Source organism: Notolepis coatsorum (genome assembly GCF_963971535.1).
Source record: "Notolepis coatsorum genome assembly, contig: SUPER_10_unloc_1, whole genome shotgun sequence".
Taxonomy (NCBI): Eukaryota; Metazoa; Chordata; class Actinopteri; order Aulopiformes; family Paralepididae; genus Notolepis; species Notolepis coatsorum.
Genome location: NW_028174872.1, coordinates 1,233,530 through 1,256,005, shown reverse-complemented (window position 1 = coordinate 1,256,005; position 22,476 = coordinate 1,233,530). Strand labels below are relative to the sequence as shown.

General features: G+C 45.7%; 1 protein-coding gene across 1 annotated transcript in view; it reads right to left on the bottom strand.

Annotated features, from left to right (window-relative positions):
- Nucleotides 1–1,176: 1,176 nt before the first annotated feature.
- The window catches only part of LOC311236314 (uncharacterized protein), a gene marked incomplete at both ends in the record, with an annotated part of 70,958 nt that continues 49,658 nt past the window's right edge, over nt 1,177–22,476 (bottom strand). Inside the window, 2 exon segments of the mRNA XM_084338390.1 lie at nt 1,177–2,775; nt 6,715–6,795. Of these exon segments, the coding sequence (XP_084194516.1) occupies nt 1,177–2,775; nt 6,715–6,795 (1,680 nt within the window).

Below are 22,476 nucleotides of genomic sequence, written 5' to 3'. Positions count from 1 at the left end.
GTATGGAGTACTGTATTGCACAGGATAAACTTATATTTATAATTATAGCTACAATATATATATTGTACCGGGAGTAGACATAACAGAGTTAGTTATATTTGTACCGGGGGTAGACTTAGCAGTTATTTGTATATTTATAACAGCGTGGGCTGTACATACACACATATTTGTATAATTGATACTGTGTAGAGTATACTTATGTTTCTATGAACTCTAACTCGTTTCATTTGAACACTATTGAATTTCAATGGTAATGTTAGATTTCGACTGAATTTCTCGTGTAGCACATGGAAATAGTGAGTTCAAGTCAATTCCTTTGCGTTGTTTTCAAAGTTCTATATTGAGGTTCAGTCGGTGAAACGGCAAGTTTCAAGCAAATATCCACACGGGTCCTTCTGGGTTTAGATGTCCACGTTTATTTATATAAAAGAACAAAAGACAAAATGCACAATATTCAATGAATGGTGATTCTTCCTAAACCAGCTCCTATCTAGGTCTGTCTCCCTCAAAGTCTGCCACCAGAAGAACAACTCTCTCTCTCTCTCTCTCCTTAAGCTCTTTTGATAACGCAGATGGGTCTGTTCTAAAACAAGATAGTTGCATTTACGACTGACCCATGATCCACGCATCCTGGCTGTGGGTTCAACCGAAGGCTTTGAAGATAGAAGAGTGTCCCGTATGAAGTGTCCCGGCTGCCCAGAGATAAGAGGTGAGGGAGAAGGTTATAGGCTGAATCAACCTCCCCATGGAGGTCCGGCCCCCACATTGTTACCAACCCCCCCTGGAACAGAGAGGAGGCACAGACCCAAATCCCACAGTAATTCAAAATGACCAAAGGTGACAAAATACAAATAAAATGGTTGCATATTGTTATCCAACCTACCCTGAGTATGAAAATAAAGATTTGTCCCCACATGCAAAGGAACAGAGGTATTGAAGATAGGAATCAAATATGTGAATATGCAAGATCTAATCAAACAAACTTTACCCCGGTAGGCTAGAAACTAGAAACAAAGATAAACATAGTGTGTGTGTGTGTGTGTGAGTCCCTCAGAACAATGATAGAGTGACTGAGTGAATGTGAGTCCTAATTACCTCATCTTTCACAACTCAGCATCTTCAAGATCAATTTAAACCCCAAACCCTGGGTAGAGGAGCTGTGAATGTCACTGATCTCTACTTCAGCTCACAGAACTCAGCCTCCCCAACCAGGTATGAATAAAGCCGAAGTCCAGGATAGAGAGGCTGAGTGAATGTGGTGTTGACTCTGTGCAGGAGGGTCATTGTGTCAGAGACGCTGTAGAAGGACAGAGTACCTGCCCTGTGATCCAGGTACACTCCTATTCTGGAGGACCGGGGGCCCGGTACTGTTATGCTCTCGTTATTGTGTCTGAAGAGGTAATCACCTTGTCTGCACTCTAACGCCCAGGATTTAGAATTGTATCCAAATAGACAGTTCTCCTTAGTGCCTGTTCTACTAATGTCTTTGTAGGAGGCTGCTACATAAAACCCTCCACCACTCCACTCCACCTCCCAGTAACAGCGTCCAGTCAGACCTTCTCTACCCAGAACCTGCCACCATTTAATAAATCTTTCTGGGTGATTAGGATATGACTGCTCTTGCTGCATACATGTTGCTTTTCTGTTCCCCTCAGACAAAGACAGTTGTGTGTTTGTTGTGTTTGGGTCCAGTGTGATCTGAGAGGAATATTGTAAGAAGTCAGCTCTGGTCTTGGGCTCTGGTGGCAGTAAAAGATGAACAGTATTCACTGTTGTTGAGATTCTGGGCCACTGCTCTTTCAGAACGTCCTCTAGTTTGTCTCTCAGCTCAGACACGACCTCAGTCACATCTGCAAAGTACAGGAGAGGAAGGACACTGATGCTGGGTGAGTCTGTAGACTCACTGGGACTGGAGAGGGAGGGGTAACTCTGTAGAAAGTGGATGTGGTCCTCTGTGTGTGAGAGCTGCTCTAGCTCAGTGTCTCTCCTCCTCAGGTCCGCTATCTCCTGCTCCAGTCTCTTCTGCAGTTCTTCAGCCTGAGTCACTGTGGTCCTCTGTTGGGCTCTGATGACCTTCTTCAGCTCAGAGCGCCTCGTCTCCAAGGAGCGTATCAGCTCAGTAAAGATTCTCTCACCGTCCTCCACTGCTTTATCAGCAGAGCGATTGAGAGAATCAACAGCCTGTTGGGCCTCTTTGAGTCGCTTCTCTCTCCCCTGGACTCTCTGGTGGATTTTCTGCTGACTCATGCCAAGCTCTTTCTGTCTCTCCGTCCTTTCTGCTGCAGCTGAGACTGTATCATGGCCTTTATGTTCATCCATGGAACACAAATAACAGATGCACTGCTGATCAGTACGACAGAAAATCTTCATAGCTTCATCATGACGAGAGCAGGTGTTCTCCTGAAGCCGTGTGGAGGCTTTGACCAGCTTGTGTTTCTTAAAGGTATCAGATTGATAGTGAGGCTGGAGGTGAGTTTCACAGTAAGAAGCCAGACATACCAGGCAGGACTTGAGGGCTTTCTGCTTTCTCCCAGTGCAGAAATCACAGGCCACATCTCCAGGTCCAGCATAACAGTGATCAGGAGGAGCAGCTTGGAGTCCTGTCTTCATTAGTTGTTCCATCACTTCAGCCAGCATGTTGTTTTTCTTCAGAAAAGGCCTCGGAGTAAAAGTCTCCCTGCACTGGGGACATGTGTAGATCCCCTTCTGATCACCGTGATCCCAGCAGTCTGTAATACAGCCCATACAGTAGCTGTGTCCACAGGGAATATGAATGAATGAATGAATGAATGAATGAATGAATGAATGAAAACTTTATTAACAGATTGCAGAATGGGTACAGTGCAGTACAGCTCAATACATACAATTGTTAAGGGGATGCAGACCAGAGAAAGACTTTCGTCTTGTTTCCACCAGGGTCCCCCATTTCCAATTCATCGTAACATATATGACATACATGACATACAGATAGACAGTACTGCTACATCTATACATTTATGACATACCAGATTTGCAATTACAGTACTGTATTTGTGATACAAAAAGAGTCCAGAAAGAAAAGAGTATATACATTAGGCGTAGAAACTGTACATTGGATTGGGTAGGTGGGGGTGGGACTGTACATTGGAGGTGGTTGGGGGGGGGGGGGGGGGGGGGGGGTAGGAGTGGGGGGGGGGGGGTGTTGGCGGGGGTTGTGTTCGGACATTTACAGGGGCCAGTTTCGAGTTGCAGTCTCCCTTAGGTGTTTTTTGAGAGTGTTTTTGAAAGTGGGTAGTGATTCACATTCCTTTACAGCTTTGGGTAGGGCGTTCCACATTGATGTGGCATAATTGCGAAACGTGTTTAGTCCCTTGTTTGAGCCGAATCTGGGTTTAACATGATTTGTGGAGCTCCCTCTGGTGTTGTGATCGTGGTATTCACTGACCTTTGGGAAGTATTTAGTCATGTACATGGGTACCTTGGTCGTGTAGTGTATCTTGTAGACCAGGCCCATTGCAAGTTGCTGTACTCTGTCGTCTACTCTAAGCCATCCTAGGTTGTCAAAGTGGGCAGGGGTGAGGTGGGTTCTAGGAGTAAGGTCAAGCAGTAGTCTGACCAGTTTGTTTTGAGATGTTTGTAATTTTGTTTTTAGCGCCTTTGAGGTGCTTTGGTACCATGAGGTGCAAGCATAGTCGTAGTACCCTTGAATGAGTGCTCCTGCTAGAGTCTTCAGGGTATTCTTGTTTACCAGTGAGGAGATCCGGTACAAGAAACGAGTTCGTTGGTTGACTTTTTTTATTACATTGGATGCCATTTTGTCACAGGAAAGATTTGCCTCTAGGATGGAACCCAGGTAGGTAATATCTTCTTTCCTTGTGACAATATTGTCACCCACTGTAACTGAGAAGCCGTCGGTCTTGCTGAGTTTGTTATTTGAACCGAAGAGAATGGACTCTGTTTTGCCCATGTGTAATGATAGTTTGTTATCAGCGAGCCATATGCAGATTTTGCTTAGTTCTGAGCTGAGGGTTTTTTCAACCTGTAATTTGTTCTTGTCAGAGACCAGCAGGGCTGAGTCGTCCGCAAACAGGAACAAGTTGCAGTCACAAGCTGACGACATGTCATTTGCATAAATTAGGAACAGTAGCGGACCTAGTATGCTTCCTTGTGGAACACCACAGTTTACTGTGAGGGGGGGGGATAGGGTACCGTTTACCTCCACCATCTGCTCTCTCCCCTCCAGGTAGGATTGCATCCAGCTCACTGATAGACTATCAAAACCAATTGCTTTTAGCTTGTCAATCAGAATGGTGTGATTGACAGTGTCGAAGGCCTTTTGTAGGTCCAGCATGACCATGCCGCAGTATTTGCCCGCGTCCACCTCTTGTTTGATGTGGTCGTTTAAATAGAGAAGGCATGTGTCAGTGGAGTGGGATGTTCTGAAGCCAGATTGGAATTCGTAGATTAGATTTTTTTCCGCAAGGTATTTTTCGACCTGTTCGTATACAATTTTTTCCATGACTTTCGAGATGGAGGTAAGGATAGAAACAGGGCGGTAGTTGCCTGGGTCTAATTTACTGCCTTTTTTGTGCAGAGGGGTCACTCTCGCTATTTTGAAGTCCTTGGGGACGTGTCCCTGTTTTATAGAGAGGTTTATTATGTGTGTGATGACTGGGGTGATGGCGGCTGCTGAGTCTCTGAGGAATTTGGAGGGGATGTTGTCATGGCCAGTGGCCTTGTTAGGTTGGAGGGCGCTCAGTTTTTTGAGTACCTCATCTGTTGTTACCATTTCCAGTTTGAAGTCGTCTTTGTGGACCCCTAGGTTTTTGTAGTAAGCTACTATGTGTTCTACCCCATAATGCCCTGAGTGGGAGGGTAGTTTGTTTACCAGTGTTGTGGCTATGTTTGTGAAGAAACTATTTAAGTAATTGGCTACATCCAGCTTTTCTGTGATGAGCGTGTTGTCCGTCTTTATGTTTATGTTTGAGAATCTGGTTTTAAGTTTTTTACTGCAGCCTAGTTGGTTATTGAGTAATTTCCAAAGTTCACGCGGTTTGTTTTTGTTTTCCTCGGTTTTGTCATTGATGAATTTTTTCTTTGCTGTTTTGATCATGGAGTTTACATCATTTCTTAGTCTGTTTCTTTGCAGTTTGAGTTCAGTCACGTGGGCTTGGAGTTCACTGCTCGTGCTTATGTTAAGCTTTGACTGACTTTTACGAAACTCAGAGCATTTTTTGTCTCTGGTTTTCATAGCGGTCAGTATTTCAGCGTGCATCCACGGCTCAGCGCGATTTTTTACCCTGGTGGTTCTTAGGGGGGCCATGTTGTTTAGTATCGTTGAAAATTTGGTTTTGAAGCCAAGCCATGTTTCTTCAACCAGTGTACCATTGAGCTCATCTGACCAGTCCAGACCCTCCAGTTCAAGGTTAAAGGCCTCGCTAGAGTAGGTTTTTAGGTCTCTAGATGTGACTGTTTTGTTACAGCCAGCCTTTTGTTTTAGCTTTTTGCGGGTACAGAATATCATATAATGATCACTTAACCCGCATGCTATAACCCCTTTATTGGCGATCTTGGACTTGTCAGAGGTCAGGATGAGGTCAATGGTAGTCTGAGTTGACTCACACACACGTGTGGGTTGTGTGATTAGTTGGCTGAGGCCGTGCAGATCACAAAACCTATTGTAGGATTTGAAGACGGGTGCATCTTTTTGTTGCATATCCGTGTTCCAATCCCCAATAAGAATCATTTCTGTATCCTCAACTCCAGCTAAGCACTCATCCAACACGTCATAAAAGCCATTTTGGTCTGGCGGTCTGTAAATTGTGCCGACTAGAACAGATTTAGCCCTTTCAAATAGAATTTCTACAAAAACAGTTTCAATAGCCTCATGATCTAGGTCTGTACGGTTAATAAATTTGGTGTCTTGATGGATGTACATACAGACACCTCCTCCATGCCTGTTCCTGTCATTGCGGACTAAAGAATAGTTCTCTAATTCAATTTCCGGGTCTGTTACTGATGGGTCCAGTTTGGTTTCTGAGAAACATAGTATGTTTACCTTTCCGCTACTGAAATGATTTCTTATTTCTGCCAGTTTGTGCCTGAGGCTATTTACATTAAGATGAAAGATATGTAGTCCGTTTTTATCTGCTGTGTCGTCTATATCATTGAGATGAAGGTAGGATTCTTCTTCTGTGGGAAGGGGGGGGGGCTCTGTGATGTCCGGAGGGGGGGTGGGGGATCCTAGTCCGTGTGGTTGATCTTGTGGCGGTAGGGATGGGGTCCTGTGTTCATTGATGTTAGGAGGGGGGGTGGGGATGATCCTTTGTCCTCTGCTGGTGAAAGGAGGGGGGGTGGGGGATCCTTTGATCAAGGTGGGTGTCCCGCGACGGGAGGGGGGTGGGGCTGTGTTGTTATTATTTGGACCGTGTGTGGGGGGGGGGGGGGTGTGAGATTCTTTGTCCTGTTCATCTGCTGGCGCCGCCTGGTGGTGGAATTCCGTGGGGAGGGGGCATGATCCAGGGGCTGTGTTGATTCCATCCCGCCGGCTCCCTGCTGTGGAGACGTCTCGTCCTCCCGTGTGTTCCTTTGCGGCGGCGCCGTGCGTGTTGATTGCTCCGGCCTCGGGTGGAAAGTAGGCATCCGAAGCCATCGTTGCATCCTGTAGTGCCAGACCCAGTCGTCGCGTCTGGGTTCGCGTCCTGACGGGGGTCCTGACTTGGCTGGAATAGCTACCGGATCCTTCAGTAGATCCAGACAGATAGAACAGCAGAACTGGTCCCGGTCCAGATCAACTCCTTGCTGCGCCATTTTATTCTACAAAGACAACGACACTCTTAAGTTTTGTTTTCTCAGGAAGAGTGATCGTGTGGGTGGGAGGTGCTTCCTGGTTGTAGAGTAAACTCTGAACGCGTCACGGGGTGGGAGGTGCTTCCTGGTTCTAGCTGTCCAGGGGAGGAGTCGCTTTAAAGAGACAGTGTCTATTTTACTGTGATTCATAGATAGAAGATGTTTTTTTTTTACTTAGTTCAGGACTTTCTATCGTCATCAACTAGGTCTAATTAGCTTACTTTGTCAAGGAAACCCCACTAAAACTCATAAGCGACCGGGGTGCCCATATACATGTCAAAATACTTCCCAAAGGTCAGTGAATACCACAACCACTACACCAGAGGAAGCTCAACAAATCATGTTAAACCCAGATTCGGCTCAAACAAGGGACTAAACACGTTTAGCAATTATGCCACAACAATGTGGAACGCCCTACCCAAAGCTGTAAAGGAATGTGAATCCCTGCCCACATTCAAAACCGCTCTTAAAGAGCACCTACGGGAGGCTGCAATTCGAAACTGCCCACCGTAAATGCCCAAAACCCCCACCACCTCCTAATAGACAGTCTCCTCACCACCGCATGTATATATTCCCTCCCCGCCGTATGTATATTTCCCTCCCACCCACCCACCCCCTCCTAATGTACCCACCCACCCACCCCCTCCTAATGTACAGTCCCCTCCCCATCATATGTATATACTCTGTCAGGATCTAGGGGTAACAGTACTGTATATTTGAATACCGTTATGTCACAAATGTATCAGTACTAAATACCTATATGTCCCTATGCCATAAATGTCATGTATGTTGTGTATGTCATAAATGTCTATATGAATTGAAAATGGGGGACCCTGATGGAAACAAGACAAACGTCTTTCTCAGGTCTGCATCCCCTTAACAATTGTATGTATTGAGCCGTACTGTATTGTACCCATTCTGCAATCTGTTAAATAAAGTTTTCATTCATTCATTCATTCAAGCACAAAGAGAGACAGGCAAAATGGTAAACATACTCAATAAAACACTCTCTCTCTCTTTCTCTCTCTCACTCTCTCATTTCCCCTCTCTCTCTCTCTCTCTCTCTCTCTCTCTCATTTCCTCTCTCTCTCTCCTCCTCCTCCCTCCTTAAAGCGGGAGGAGTGGACAGGGGAACAAAGAGTTGTTAAAAAAATCTCTCTCTCTCTCTCTCTCTCTCTCTCTTTCTCTCTCTCTCTCTCGTTATTTCACTGATTTGATTTACTGATTTGTTTGAAGGCTGGTTTGAGTGGTTTCTTACCAGTTTCCTTTATGTCTCAGAAAGACCCTGACTTCATTGCTGGACATTGGTGTCAAAGTAAATCTGCAGTAATTATCATTTCATGAGCAAAGTTATATATATGAAATGATAATGCAATGAAAACCTATAAAACCCATGATTACAGTTGTTAATATGAAAACTGAATAACTTGATGCTACCAAATATGCATTATAATAGGTACAGTAACAAAGAAAGTAGAGAACCCAGGGGAGGAAAGAAAGTACTTGTACTACTGTATTTAAATACTTTACTAAAGAGGCAGTGTCTATAGTTTACTGTGATTCATAGATAGAAGATGTTTTACACAGTTCAGGACTTTCTCTCGTCACCTAATCAGGAGATCGCATATTTTCGTCAAGAAAGCAGATTAAGGCTAACCCTCTCTGCCTCTTGGGACATTTCAAGGTGCTCTGGTCTTTGGCTTCTGTGTGGATGCTTATGTATGTGTAGTTGTATGGCTATATTTTGCCCTAGAGGAATGTACTCACCTACTCGGCCACATTTTAGATTTAGTTTTAACAGCAGGTTTCTCCATCGACAACATGGAAATAGATGACCCAGTCCTTTCAGACCATTCACTGATCTCTTTTGATGCTCTGTGTTTTGTCCCCATTTCCAAAGCTATTGTCCCAGTGCGTTCCTCTCGCCACATTAACCCCTCCACTGCCATTAAGTTCTGTGATGCCTATATAGCTGCCCCTAACACCTGCAGTATTGAGGCCTCTCCTGCCCAGCACAGCACTGAGATCCTTATCTCAATGTTCAATTCTTCATGCTCCTCCATACTCGACTCTGTCGCCCCCCTTAAACTCAAAAGGCCCAGACCTAGATCTCAGCCCTGGCTTGATGAGAACACCAGAGCTTTAAGGAGACAGTGCAGACAGGCCGAGCGCAGGTGGAAACACAATAAACTGCAGATCCACTATGAGATCCTTAAACATCACCTCAAACAGTATCAAGAGGCAGTTAAGGTGGCGAGAGAAAGGCACTTCTCAGAAATAATTGCCAAAAATTGTCACAATCCCAGAGTCCTTTTTTCGACCATTAACTCTTTCACCTCCCCTCCTCCCGCCCCCTGCCCCGATGCCTCCCCCTCCAAATGTGAAGAATTCCTAAACTTCTTCATTAGGAAGGTGGAAACCATTAGATTAGCCATCTCATCGTCCTCCTCCACCCCCCCTCCTACCCAGCCCCCCTGCCCGGCCCCCCCGCCTGCCCAGCCCCCCTGTCGGACCCCCCCTCCTGCCCAGCCCTCCTGCCCACTTCCCCCTCCCTCCCACCCCTCCTGCCCAGCTCTTTTGAACAACTTCCAACCCATCTCTCTAACCACTCTCAGAGAGCTGGTGGCAGGCATGCGGACCGTCACATCCCCCCTTGATGCCCTCCCTACCCATCTTCTAAAAGACTCCATGGACATAGTAGGCCCCAGTATTTTGTCTATCATAAACAGCTCTCTGGAATCTGGCTCTGTTCCCTCCTCCCTTAAGCACGCCATGGTTGAGCCCCTCCTAAAAAAATCTAACCTAGACCCTGCTCTTTTCAATAATTACAGGCCCATATCCAAACTACCCTTCCTATCTAAGATTTTAGAAAAGGCTGTCCTGGCACAGCTCCTCCCCTTCCTACATCACAACAACCTCCTAGACAAATTCCAGTCAGGTTTCAGGGCAGGGCACAGCACTGAGACAGCGCTAGTCAAAATCTACAATGACCTGCTTCTCACAATCGACTCAGGTAGCTGTGCCATGCTCCTCCTCCTGGACCTCTCTGCCGCGTTCGACACGGTCGACCACTCCACCCTGGTCGATCATCTCGAACACAGGCTAGGTATTGGGGGGTCTGCCCTAAACTGGTTCGCATCCTACTTGAGCGGCCGCTCCTTTTCGGTCAGTTTGGGTGGACACTCCTCCCCCACAGCTAGTCTACCGTATGGGGTCCCCCAAGGTTCCATCCTGGCCCCCATACTCTTCTCCATCTACATGCTCCCTCTGGCCGAAATCATCCAGAAACACAACATTTCATATCACTTTTATGCCGATGACTCCCAAATCTACCTTCCCCTCAACCCCTCTGACACAGCTAACCTAGACTCTCTTAAAAACTGTCTCAGGGACATAAAAAGCTGGATGGCCCTCAACTTCTTACAGCTAAATGAAAATAAAACGGAGATCATTTTGTTTGGCCCCCCCTCTTCCACCAAAACACTCTCCAACAGCCTAGGACAACTCTCCACCCACCTCAAACCCCACGTCAAGAGCCTGGGTGTAATCTTTGACCCAGAGCTCAAATTCGACCGGCAGGTAAGTGCCGTAGTCAAATCATGCTTCTTTCAACTCTGCAACATCAGTAAAATAAAACCAATCCTTTCACCCGTCGACCTGGAAACGGTAGTCAATGCATTCATCACCTCACGCCTTGACTACTGCAATGCCCTCTACACCAGCATCAGTCAGGCAGCCATGTCCCGCCTCAAAATGGTCCAGCACTCTGCAGCTAGGTTCCTTACCGGTACCAGAAAGAGAGAGCACATCACACCAGTCCTAGCCTCCCTACACTGGCTCCCAGTCCCATTTAGAATAGACTTTAAAATCCTCCTCCTCACCTTTAAAGCACTATCGGGTGCAGCACCCTTATACATCACCGAGCTCATCACCCCCTACGCAGCACCCAGGTCACTAAGATCCTCCAACCAGGCTCGGCTGGTCCCCCCCCCGCACCAGACTCAAAAAGAGAGGCGATCGCTCCTTCAAGGCCGTGGCCCCCAAGCTATGGAACCAGCTTCCCCTGGAGATCCGATCTGCCCCCTCGCTGGAGACATTTAAGGCCCGTCTAAAAACCCACTTCTATTCCCTGGCCTTCAATAAACCCTGATTCTCCCACACCCTAACTCACACACTCCCATGTGATTTTATCCTGCCCCCCCCCCTCCTGTATATCTTCTTATGCTCCTCTGTCCCCTGTGTGCTACTGTACTTTGTGTTCCCCTATCCGTGTGTTGTCCTACTGTCCTATTCTCTGAATGGACTGTCTTGTCCTGCTGTGCCTTTTTGTATTTTTGTATTTGTGTATTTTATATTAGGACATTGATTTTAAGCTTTGATTGTACAGCACTTTGGTTGGCTCTTGTGCTTTTAAACGTGCTATATAAATAAATTACTTGACTTGACTTGATTTAACGAAGCACTTGTTTTGTCTTGTTCAGTTGTTCCTTTATTCACTGTGATTTTGTTTTCTACTGCTCCCATGTTCTGGTTTGCAGTATCTGCTTTACTCAGAGCTTTCAGAAGCTCTGTCATGTTTCAATCTGTGTTTCTCAAGATATCTTTTTTTCCTTTTCCTTGATTATGTTTCTCATGATCAAAATAAAACGTTTAAAATCTGCAACGTCCAACACGTTATTTTGTCTGATGCAATTTCTTGTTTTGCTTAACAGGGACAGGTGTCAATACTTTCACGAGTACTGATAAATACTGAACTCATGATACTGATTTCCATTTACCATTTCGGAAAACTTAGTCTATTGAAAACTGAGGAGGGGAATTTGTCTTATACGGTCACATTTGAATGACTTTGTACATATTAAAGGGGAAAAAACAACTAAAACGATGTTGATATATTTTGCACATAATCTCACGCACATCCCAAAAACTCGAAACAGTTTTGCACACATTCATTTAGTTTGATAGTTATTGAGAGTAAATTAGTGTCTCTCCTCCTCAGGTCCGCTATCTCCTGCTCCAGTCTCTTCTGCAGTTCTTCAGCCTGAGTCACTGTGGTCCTCTGTTGGGCTCTGATGACCTTCTTCAGCTCAGAGCGCCTCGTCTCCAAGGAGCGTATCAGCTCAGTAAAGATTCTCTCACCGTCCTCCACTGCTTTATCAGCAGAGCGATTGAGAGAATCAACAGCCTGTTGGGCCTCTTTGAGTCGCTTCTCTCTCCCCTGGACTCTCTGGTGGATTTTCTGCTGACTCATGCCAAGCTCTTTCTGTCTCTCCGTCCTTTCTGCTGCAGCTGAGACTGTATCATGGCCTTTATGTTCATCCATGGAACACAAATAACAGATGCACTGCTGATCAGTACGACAGAAAATCTTCATAGCTTCATCATGACGAGAGCAGGTGTTCTCCTGAAGCCGTGTGGAGGCTTTGACCAGCTTGTGTTTCTTAAAGGTATCAGATTGATAGTGAGGCTGGAGGTGAGTTTCACAGTAAGAAGCCAGACATACCAGGCAGGACTTGAGGGCTTTCTGCTTTCTCCCAGTGCAGAAATCACAGGCCACATCTCCAGGTCCAGCATAACAGTGATCAGGAGGAGCAGCTTGGAGTCCTGTCTTCATTAGTTGTTCCATCACTTCAGCCAGCATGTTGTTTTTCTTCAGAAAAGGCCTCGGAGTAAAAGTCTCCCTGCACTGGGGACATGTGTAGATCCCCTTCTGATCACCGTGATCCCAGCAGTCTGTAATACAGCCCATACAGTAGCTGTGTCCACAGGGAATATGAATGAATGAATGAATGAATGAATGAATGAATGAATGAATGAAAACTTTATTAACAGATTGCAGAATGGGTACAGTGCAGTACAGCTCAATACATACAATTGTTAAGGGGATGCAGACCAGAGAAAGACTTTCGTCTTGTTTCCACCAGGGTCCCCCATTTCCAATTCATCGTAACATATATGACATACATGACATACAGATAGACAGTACTGCTACATCTATACATTTATGACATACCAGATTTGCAATTACAGTACTGTATTTGTGATACAAAAAGAGTCCAGAAAGAAAAGAGTATATACATTAGGCGTAGAAACTGTACATTGGATTGGGTAGGTGGGGGTGGGACTGTACATTGGAGGTGGTTGGGGGGGGGGGGGGGGGGGGGGGGGGGGTAGGAGTGGGGGGGGGGGGGTGTTGGCGGGGGTTGTGTTCGGACATTTACAGGGGCCAGTTTCGAGTTGCAGTCTCCCTTAGGTGTTTTTTGAGAGTGTTTTTGAAAGTGGGTAGTGATTCACATTCCTTTACAGCTTTGGGTAGGGCGTTCCACATTGATGTGGCATAATTGCGAAACGTGTTTAGTCCCTTGTTTGAGCCGAATCTGGGTTTAACATGATTTGTGGAGCTCCCTCTGGTGTTGTGATCGTGGTATTCACTGACCTTTGGGAAGTATTTAGTCATGTACATGGGTACCTTGGTCGTGTAGTGTATCTTGTAGACCAGGCCCATTGCAAGTTGCTGTACTCTGTCGTCTACTCTAAGCCATCCTAGGTTGTCAAAGTGGGCAGGGGTGAGGTGGGTTCTAGGAGTAAGGTCAAGCAGTAGTCTGACCAGTTTGTTTTGAGATGTTTGTAATTTTGTTTTTAGCGCCTTTGAGGTGCTTTGGTACCATGAGGTGCAAGCATAGTCGTAGTACCCTTGAATGAGTGCTCCTGCTAGAGTCTTCAGGGTATTCTTGTTTACCAGTGAGGAGATCCGGTACAAGAAACGAGTTCGTTGGTTGACTTTTTTTATTACATTGGATGCCATTTTGTCACAGGAAAGATTTGCCTCTAGGATGGAACCCAGGTAGGTAATATCTTCTTTCCTTGTGACAATATTGTCACCCACTGTAACTGAGAAGCCGTCGGTCTTGCTGAGTTTGTTATTTGAACCGAAGAGAATGGACTCTGTTTTGCCCATGTGTAATGATAGTTTGTTATCAGCGAGCCATATGCAGATTTTGCTTAGTTCTGAGCTGAGGGTTTTTTCAACCTGTAATTTGTTCTTGTCAGAGACCAGCAGGGCTGAGTCGTCCGCAAACAGGAACAAGTTGCAGTCACAAGCTGACGACATGTCATTTGCATAAATTAGGAACAGTAGCGGACCTAGTATGCTTCCTTGTGGAACACCACAGTTTACTGTGAGGGGGGGGGATAGGGTACCGTTTACCTCCACCATCTGCTCTCTCCCCTCCAGGTAGGATTGCATCCAGCTCACTGATAGACTATCAAAACCAATTGCTTTTAGCTTGTCAATCAGAATGGTGTGATTGACAGTGTCGAAGGCCTTTTGTAGGTCCAGCATGACCATGCCGCAGTATTTGCCCGCGTCCACCTCTTGTTTGATGTGGTCGTTTAAATAGAGAAGGCATGTGTCAGTGGAGTGGGATGTTCTGAAGCCAGATTGGAATTCGTAGATTAGATTTTTTTCCGCAAGGTATTTTTCGACCTGTTCGTATACAATTTTTTCCATGACTTTCGAGATGGAGGTAAGGATAGAAACAGGGCGGTAGTTGCCTGGGTCTAATTTACTGCCTTTTTTGTGCAGAGGGGTCACTCTCGCTATTTTGAAGTCCTTGGGGACGTGTCCCTGTTTTATAGAGAGGTTTATTATGTGTGTGATGACTGGGGTGATGGCGGCTGCTGAGTCTCTGAGGAATTTGGAGGGGATGTTGTCATGGCCAGTGGCCTTGTTAGGTTGGAGGGCGCTCAGTTTTTTGAGTACCTCATCTGTTGTTACCATTTCCAGTTTGAAGTCGTCTTTGTGGACCCCTAGGTTTTTGTAGTAAGCTACTATGTGTTCTACCCCATAATGCCCTGAGTGGGAGGGTAGTTTGTTTACCAGTGTTGTGGCTATGTTTGTGAAGAAACTATTTAAGTAATTGGCTACATCCAGCTTTTCTGTGATGAGCGTGTTGTCCGTCTTTATGTTTATGTTTGAGAATCTGGTTTTAAGTTTTTTACTGCAGCCTAGTTGGTTATTGAGTAATTTCCAAAGTTCACGCGGTTTGTTTTTGTTTTCCTCGGTTTTGTCATTGATGAATTTTTTCTTTGCTGTTTTGATCATGGAGTTTACATCATTTCTTAGTCTGTTTCTTTGCAGTTTGAGTTCAGTCACGTGGGCTTGGAGTTCACTGCTCGTGCTTATGTTAAGCTTTGACTGACTTTTACGAAACTCAGAGCATTTTTTGTCTCTGGTTTTCATAGCGGTCAGTATTTCAGCGTGCATCCACGGCTCAGCGCGATTTTTTACCCTGGTGGTTCTTAGGGGGGCCATGTTGTTTAGTATCGTTGAAAATTTGGTTTTGAAGCCAAGCCATGTTTCTTCAACCAGTGTACCATTGAGCTCATCTGACCAGTCCAGACCCTCCAGTTCAAGGTTAAAGGCCTCGCTAGAGTAGGTTTTTAGGTCTCTAGATGTGACTGTTTTGTGACAGCCAGCCTTTTGTTTTAGCTTTTTGCGGGTACAGAATATCATATAATGATCACTTAACCCGCATGCTATAACCCCTTTATTGGCGATCTTGGACTTGTCAGAGGTCAGGATGAGGTCAATGGTAGTCTGAGTTGACTCACACACACGTGTGGGTTGTGTGATTAGTTGGCTGAGGCCGTGCAGATCACAAAACCTATTGTAGGATTTGAAGACGGGTGCATCTTTTTGTTGCATATCCGTGTTCCAATCCCCAATAAGAATCATTTCTGTATCCTCAACTCCAGCTAAGCACTCATCCAACACGTCATAAAAGCCATTTTGGTCTGGCGGTCTGTAAATTGTGCCGACTAGAACAGATTTAGCCCTTTCAAATAGAATTTCTACAAAAACAGTTTCAATAGCCTCATGATCTAGGTCTGTACGGTTAATAAATTTGGTGTCTTGATGGATGTACATACAGACACCTCCTCCATGCCTGTTCCTGTCATTGCGGACTAAAGAATAGTTCTCTAATTCAATTTCCGGGTCTGTTACTGATGGGTCCAGTTTGGTTTCTGAGAAACATAGTATGTTTACCTTTCCGCTACTGAAATGATTTCTTATTTCTGCCAGTTTGTGCCTGAGGCTATTTACATTAAGATGAAAGATATGTAGTCCGTTTTTATCTGCTGTGTCGTCTATATCATTGAGATGAAGGTAGGATTCTTCTTCTGTGGGAAGGGGGGGGGGCTCTGTGATGTCCGGAGGGGGGGTGGGGGATCCTAGTCCGTGTGGTTGATCTTGTGGCGGTAGGGATGGGGTCCTGTGTTCATTGATGTTAGGAGGGGGGGTGGGGATGATCCTTTGTCCTCTGCTGGTGAAAGGAGGGGGGGTGGGGGATCCTTTGATCAAGGTGGGTGTCCCGCGACGGGAGGGGGGTGGGGCTGTGTTGTTATTATTTGGACCGTGTGTGGGGGGGGGGGGGGGTGTGAGATTCTTTGTCCTGTTCATCTGCTGGCGCCGCCTGGTGGTGGAATTCCGTGGGGAGGGGGCATGATCCAGGGGCTGTGTTGATTCCATCCCGCCGGCTCCCTGCTGTGGAGACGTCTCGTCCTCCCGTGTGTTCCTTTGCGGCGGCGCCGTGCGTGTTGATTGCTCCGGCCTCGGGTGGAAAGTAGGCATCCGAAGCCATCGTTGCATCCTGTAGTGCCAGACCCAGTCGTCGCGTCTGGGTTCGCGTCCTGACGGGGGTCCTGACTTGGCTGGAATAGCTACCGGATCCTTCAGTAGATCCAGACAGATAGAACAGCAGAACTGGTCCCGGTCCAGATCAACTCCTTGCTGCGCCATTTTATTCTACAAAGACAACGACACTCTTAAGTTTTGTTTTCTCAGGAAGAGTGATCGTGTGGGTGGGAGGTGCTTCCTGGTTGTAGAGTAAACTCTGAACGCGTCACGGGGTGGGAGGTGCTTCCTGGTTCTAGCTGTCCAGGGGAGGAGTCGCTTTAAAGAGACAGTGTCTATTTTACTGTGATTCATAGATAGAAGATGTTTTTTTTTTACTTAGTTCAGGACTTTCTATCGTCATCAACTAGGTCTAATTAGCTTACTTTGTCAAGGAAACCCCACTAAAACTCATAAGCGACCGGGGTGCCCATATACATGTCAAAATACTTCCCAAAGGTCAGTGAATACCACAACCACTACACCAGAGGAAGCTCAACAAATCATGTTAAACCCAGATTCGGCTCAAACAAGGGACTAAACACGTTTAGCAATTATGCCACAACAATGTGGAACGCCCTACCCAAAGCTGTAAAGGAATGTGAATCCCTGCCCACATTCAAAACCGCTCTTAAAGAGCACCTACGGGAGGCTGCAATTCGAAACTGCCCACCGTAAATGCCCAAAACCCCCACCACCTCCTAATAGACAGTCTCCTCACCACCGCATGTATATATTCCCTCCCCGCCGTATGTATATTTCCCTCCCACCCACCCACCCCCTCCTAATGTACCCACCCACCCACCCCCTCCTAATGTACAGTCCCCTCCCCATCATATGTATATACTCTGTCAGGATCTAGGGGTAACAGTACTGTATATTTGAATACCGTTATGTCACAAATGTATCAGTACTAAATACCTATATGTCCCTATGCCATAAATGTCATGTATGTTGTGTATGTCATAAATGTCTATATGAATTGAAAATGGGGGACCCTGATGGAAACAAGACAAACGTCTTTCTCAGGTCTGCATCCCCTTAACAATTGTATGTATTGAGCCGTACTGTATTGTACCCATTCTGCAATCTGTTAAATAAAGTTTTCATTCATTCATTCATTCAAGCACAAAGAGAGACAGGCAAAATGGTAAACATACTCAATAAAACACTCTCTCTCTCTTTCTCTCTCTCACTCTCTCATTTCCCCTCTCTCTCTCTCTCTCTCTCTCTCTCTCTCATTTCCTCTCTCTCTCTCCTCCTCCTCCCTCCTTAAAGCGGGAGGAGTGGACAGGGGAACAAAGAGTTGTTAAAAAAATCTCTCTCTCTCTCTCTCTCTCTCTCTCTTTCTCTCTCTCTCTCTCGTTATTTCACTGATTTGATTTACTGATTTGTTTGAAGGCTGGTTTGAGTGGTTTCTTACCAGTTTCCTTTATGTCTCAGAAAGACCCTGACTTCATTGCTGGACATTGGTGTCAAAGTAAATCTGCAGTAATTATCATTTCATGAGCAAAGTTATATATATGAAATGATAATGCAATGAAAACCTATAAAACCCATGATTACAGTTGTTAATATGAAAACTGAATAACTTGATGCTACCAAATATGCATTATAATAGGTACAGTAACAAAGAAAGTAGAGAACCCAGGGGAGGAAAGAAAGTACTTGTACTACTGTATTTAAATACTTTACTAAAGAGGCAGTGTCTATAGTTTACTGTGATTCATAGATAGAAGATGTTTTACACAGTTCAGGACTTTCTCTCGTCACCTAATCAGGAGATCGCATATTTTCGTCAAGAAAGCAGATTAAGGCTAACCCTCTCTGCCTCTTGGGACATTTCAAGGTGCTCTGGTCTTTGGCTTCTGTGTGGATGCTTATGTATGTGTAGTTGTATGGCTATATTTTGCCCTAGAGGAATGTACTCACCTACTCGGCCACATTTTAGATTTAGTTTTAACAGCAGGTTTCTCCATCGACAACATGGAAATAGATGACCCAGTCCTTTCAGACCATTCACTGATCTCTTTTGATGCTCTGTGTTTTGTCCCCATTTCCAAAGCTATTGTCCCAGTGCGTTCCTCTCGCCACATTAACCCCTCCACTGCCATTAAGTTCTGTGATGCCTATATAGCTGCCCCTAACACCTGCAGTATTGAGGCCTCTCCTGCCCAGCACAGCACTGAGATCCTTATCTCAATGTTCAATTCTTCATGCTCCTCCATACTCGACTCTGTCGCCCCCCTTAAACTCAAAAGGCCCAGACCTAGATCTCAGCCCTGGCTTGATGAGAACACCAGAGCTTTAAGGAGACAGTGCAGACAGGCCGAGCGCAGGTGGAAACACAATAAACTGCAGATCCACTATGAGATCCTTAAACATCACCTCAAACAGTATCAAGAGGCAGTTAAGGTGGCGAGAGAAAGGCACTTCTCAGAAATAATTGCCAAAAATTGTCACAATCCCAGAGTCCTTTTTTCGACCATTAACTCTTTCACCTCCCCTCCTCCCGCCCCCTGCCCCGATGCCTCCCCCTCCAAATGTGAAGAATTCCTAAACTTCTTCATTAGGAAGGTGGAAACCATTAGATTAGCCATCTCATCGTCCTCCTCCACCCCCCCTCCTACCCAGCCCCCCTGCCCGGCCCCCCCGCCTGCCCAGCCCCCCTGTCGGACCCCCCCTCCTGCCCAGCCCTCCTGCCCACTTCCCCCTCCCTCCCACCCCTCCTGCCCAGCTCTTTTGAACAACTTCCAACCCATCTCTCTAACCACTCTCAGAGAGCTGGTGGCAGGCATGCGGACCGTCACATCCCCCCTTGATGCCCTCCCTACCCATCTTCTAAAAGACTCCATGGACATAGTAGGCCCCAGTATTTTGTCTATCATAAACAGCTCTCTGGAATCTGGCTCTGTTCCCTCCTCCCTTAAGCACGCCATGGTTGAGCCCCTCCTAAAAAAATCTAACCTAGACCCTGCTCTTTTCAATAATTACAGGCCCATATCCAAACTACCCTTCCTATCTAAGATTTTAGAAAAGGCTGTCCTGGCACAGCTCCTCCCCTTCCTACATCACAACAACCTCCTAGACAAATTCCAGTCAGGTTTCAGGGCAGGGCACAGCACTGAGACAGCGCTAGTCAAAATCTACAATGACCTGCTTCTCACAATCGACTCAGGTAGCTGTGCCATGCTCCTCCTCCTGGACCTCTCTGCCGCGTTCGACACGGTCGACCACTCCACCCTGGTCGATCATCTCGAACACAGGCTAGGTATTGGGGGGTCTGCCCTAAACTGGTTCGCATCCTACTTGAGCGGCCGCTCCTTTTCGGTCAGTTTGGGTGGACACTCCTCCCCCACAGCTAGTCTACCGTATGGGGTCCCCCAAGGTTCCATCCTGGCCCCCATACTCTTCTCCATCTACATGCTCCCTCTGGCCGAAATCATCCAGAAACACAACATTTCATATCACTTTTATGCCGATGACTCCCAAATCTACCTTCCCCTCAACCCCTCTGACACAGCTAACCTAGACTCTCTTAAAAACTGTCTCAGGGACATAAAAAGCTGGATGGCCCTCAACTTCTTACAGCTAAATGAAAATAAAACGGAGATCATTTTGTTTGGCCCCCCCTCTTCCACCAAAACACTCTCCAACAGCCTAGGACAACTCTCCACCCACCTCAAACCCCACGTCAAGAGCCTGGGTGTAATCTTTGACCCAGAGCTCAAATTCGACCGGCAGGTAAGTGCCGTAGTCAAATCATGCTTCTTTCAACTCTGCAACATCAGTAAAATAAAACCAATCCTTTCACCCGTCGACCTGGAAACGGTAGTCAATGCATTCATCACCTCACGCCTTGACTACTGCAATGCCCTCTACACCAGCATCAGTCAGGCAGCCATGTCCCGCCTCAAAATGGTCCAGCACTCTGCAGCTAGGTTCCTTACCGGTACCAGAAAGAGAGAGCACATCACACCAGTCCTAGCCTCCCTACACTGGCTCCCAGTCCCATTTAGAATAGACTTTAAAATCCTCCTCCTCACCTTTAAAGCACTATCGGGTGCAGCACCCTTATACATCACCGAGCTCATCACCCCCTACGCAGCACCCAGGTCACTAAGATCCTCCAACCAGGCTCGGCTGGTCCCCCCCCCGCACCAGACTCAAAAAGAGAGGCGATCGCTCCTTCAAGGCCGTGGCCCCCAAGCTATGGAACCAGCTTCCCCTGGAGATCCGATCTGCCCCCTCGCTGGAGACATTTAAGGCCCGTCTAAAAACCCACTTCTATTCCCTGGCCTTCAATAAACCCTGATTCTCCCACACCCTAACTCACACACTCCCATGTGATTTTATCCTGCCCCCCCCCCTCCTGTATATCTTCTTATGCTCCTCTGTCCCCTGTGTGCTACTGTACTTTGTGTTCCCCTATCCGTGTGTTGTCCTACTGTCCTATTCTCTGAATGGACTGTCTTGTCCTGCTGTGCCTTTTTGTATTTTTGTATTTGTGTATTTTATATTAGGACATTGATTTTAAGCTTTGATTGTACAGCACTTTGGTTGGCTCTTGTGCTTTTAAACGTGCTATATAAATAAATTACTTGACTTGACTTGATTTAACGAAGCACTTGTTTTGTCTTGTTCAGTTGTTCCTTTATTCACTGTGATTTTGTTTTCTACTGCTCCCATGTTCTGGTTTGCAGTATCTGCTTTACTCAGAGCTTTCAGAAGCTCTGTCATGTTTCAATCTGTGTTTCTCAAGATATCTTTTTTTCCTTTTCCTTGATTATGTTTCTCATGATCAAAATAAAACGTTTAAAATCTGCAACGTCCAACACGTTATTTTGTCTGATGCAATTTCTTGTTTTGCTTAACAGGGACAGGTGTCAATACTTTCACGAGTACTGATAAATACTGAACTCATGATACTGATTTCCATTTACCATTTCGGAAAACTTAGTCTATTGAAAACTGAGGAGGGGAATTTGTCTTATACGGTCACATTTGAATGACTTTGTACATATTAAAGGGGAAAAAACAACTAAAACGATGTTGATATATTTTGCACATAATCTCACGCACATCCCAAAAACTCGAAACAGTTTTGCACACATTCATTTAGTTTGATAGTTATTGAGAGTAAATTAGTTTGAATATGGCCCTCAGTGATGTCATCTGGGACATTGTATCCTTGTGTTAATCACAGCACCATGATGTAGAATAGATGAAATAGCAATATCTTGTTTTATAGGGACTGCTACCTTATCATTTAATTGAGCTGTGATTAACACAACACAAGGATTCAGTGTCCCCGATGACATTACTGGTTGCCATATTAAAACTCATTACTCTCAATAACTGTCAAACTAAATTAATATTTGCAAAACTGTTTAGAGTTTTTGGATGTGTGTGAGATTATTTGTAAAATAAATTGCCGCTGTTGTTTTGGTGAAATGCCCCTTTAACCTAATCTGATGGCAGCATTCCAGCTAATTTTGCAGTGTAAAATATTTGCATCATGTCATTGTGTCTTTACCAGCTAACGCTCTTGGGAAATGCATTATTGTAGTTTTCAACATTTTCACCTTTTAATTTTAAACCAATGCTGCTATCTACTGACAACATAAAGTGTTGTCTAATCGTCACCTTGAGAGCCACTTCCGTATACTAGCGTCGCCCAAATCACGTGACTCAAATCAGCCAATGGAAGCGAGCGGCCGGAGGACCTCAGCCATTGGGTGGGACCCAAATCACGTGACCCAAATCAGCCAATGGAAGCGAGGGGTCTCTAAGCATAGCGCCGCTATTGTGGTGGTTCTGGGGTTCTGCAGCTGGAAGCATCTCCGATTTGTAGAGACGCATCCCAGCCGAACATCCTCCATCTTGGATTAGTTTGGCGAGCGTTTTTTTCAGCGTGGCATAATGGGATTTATGATTAGCCAATGTGCATATCGATCTACCAGAATCCGATG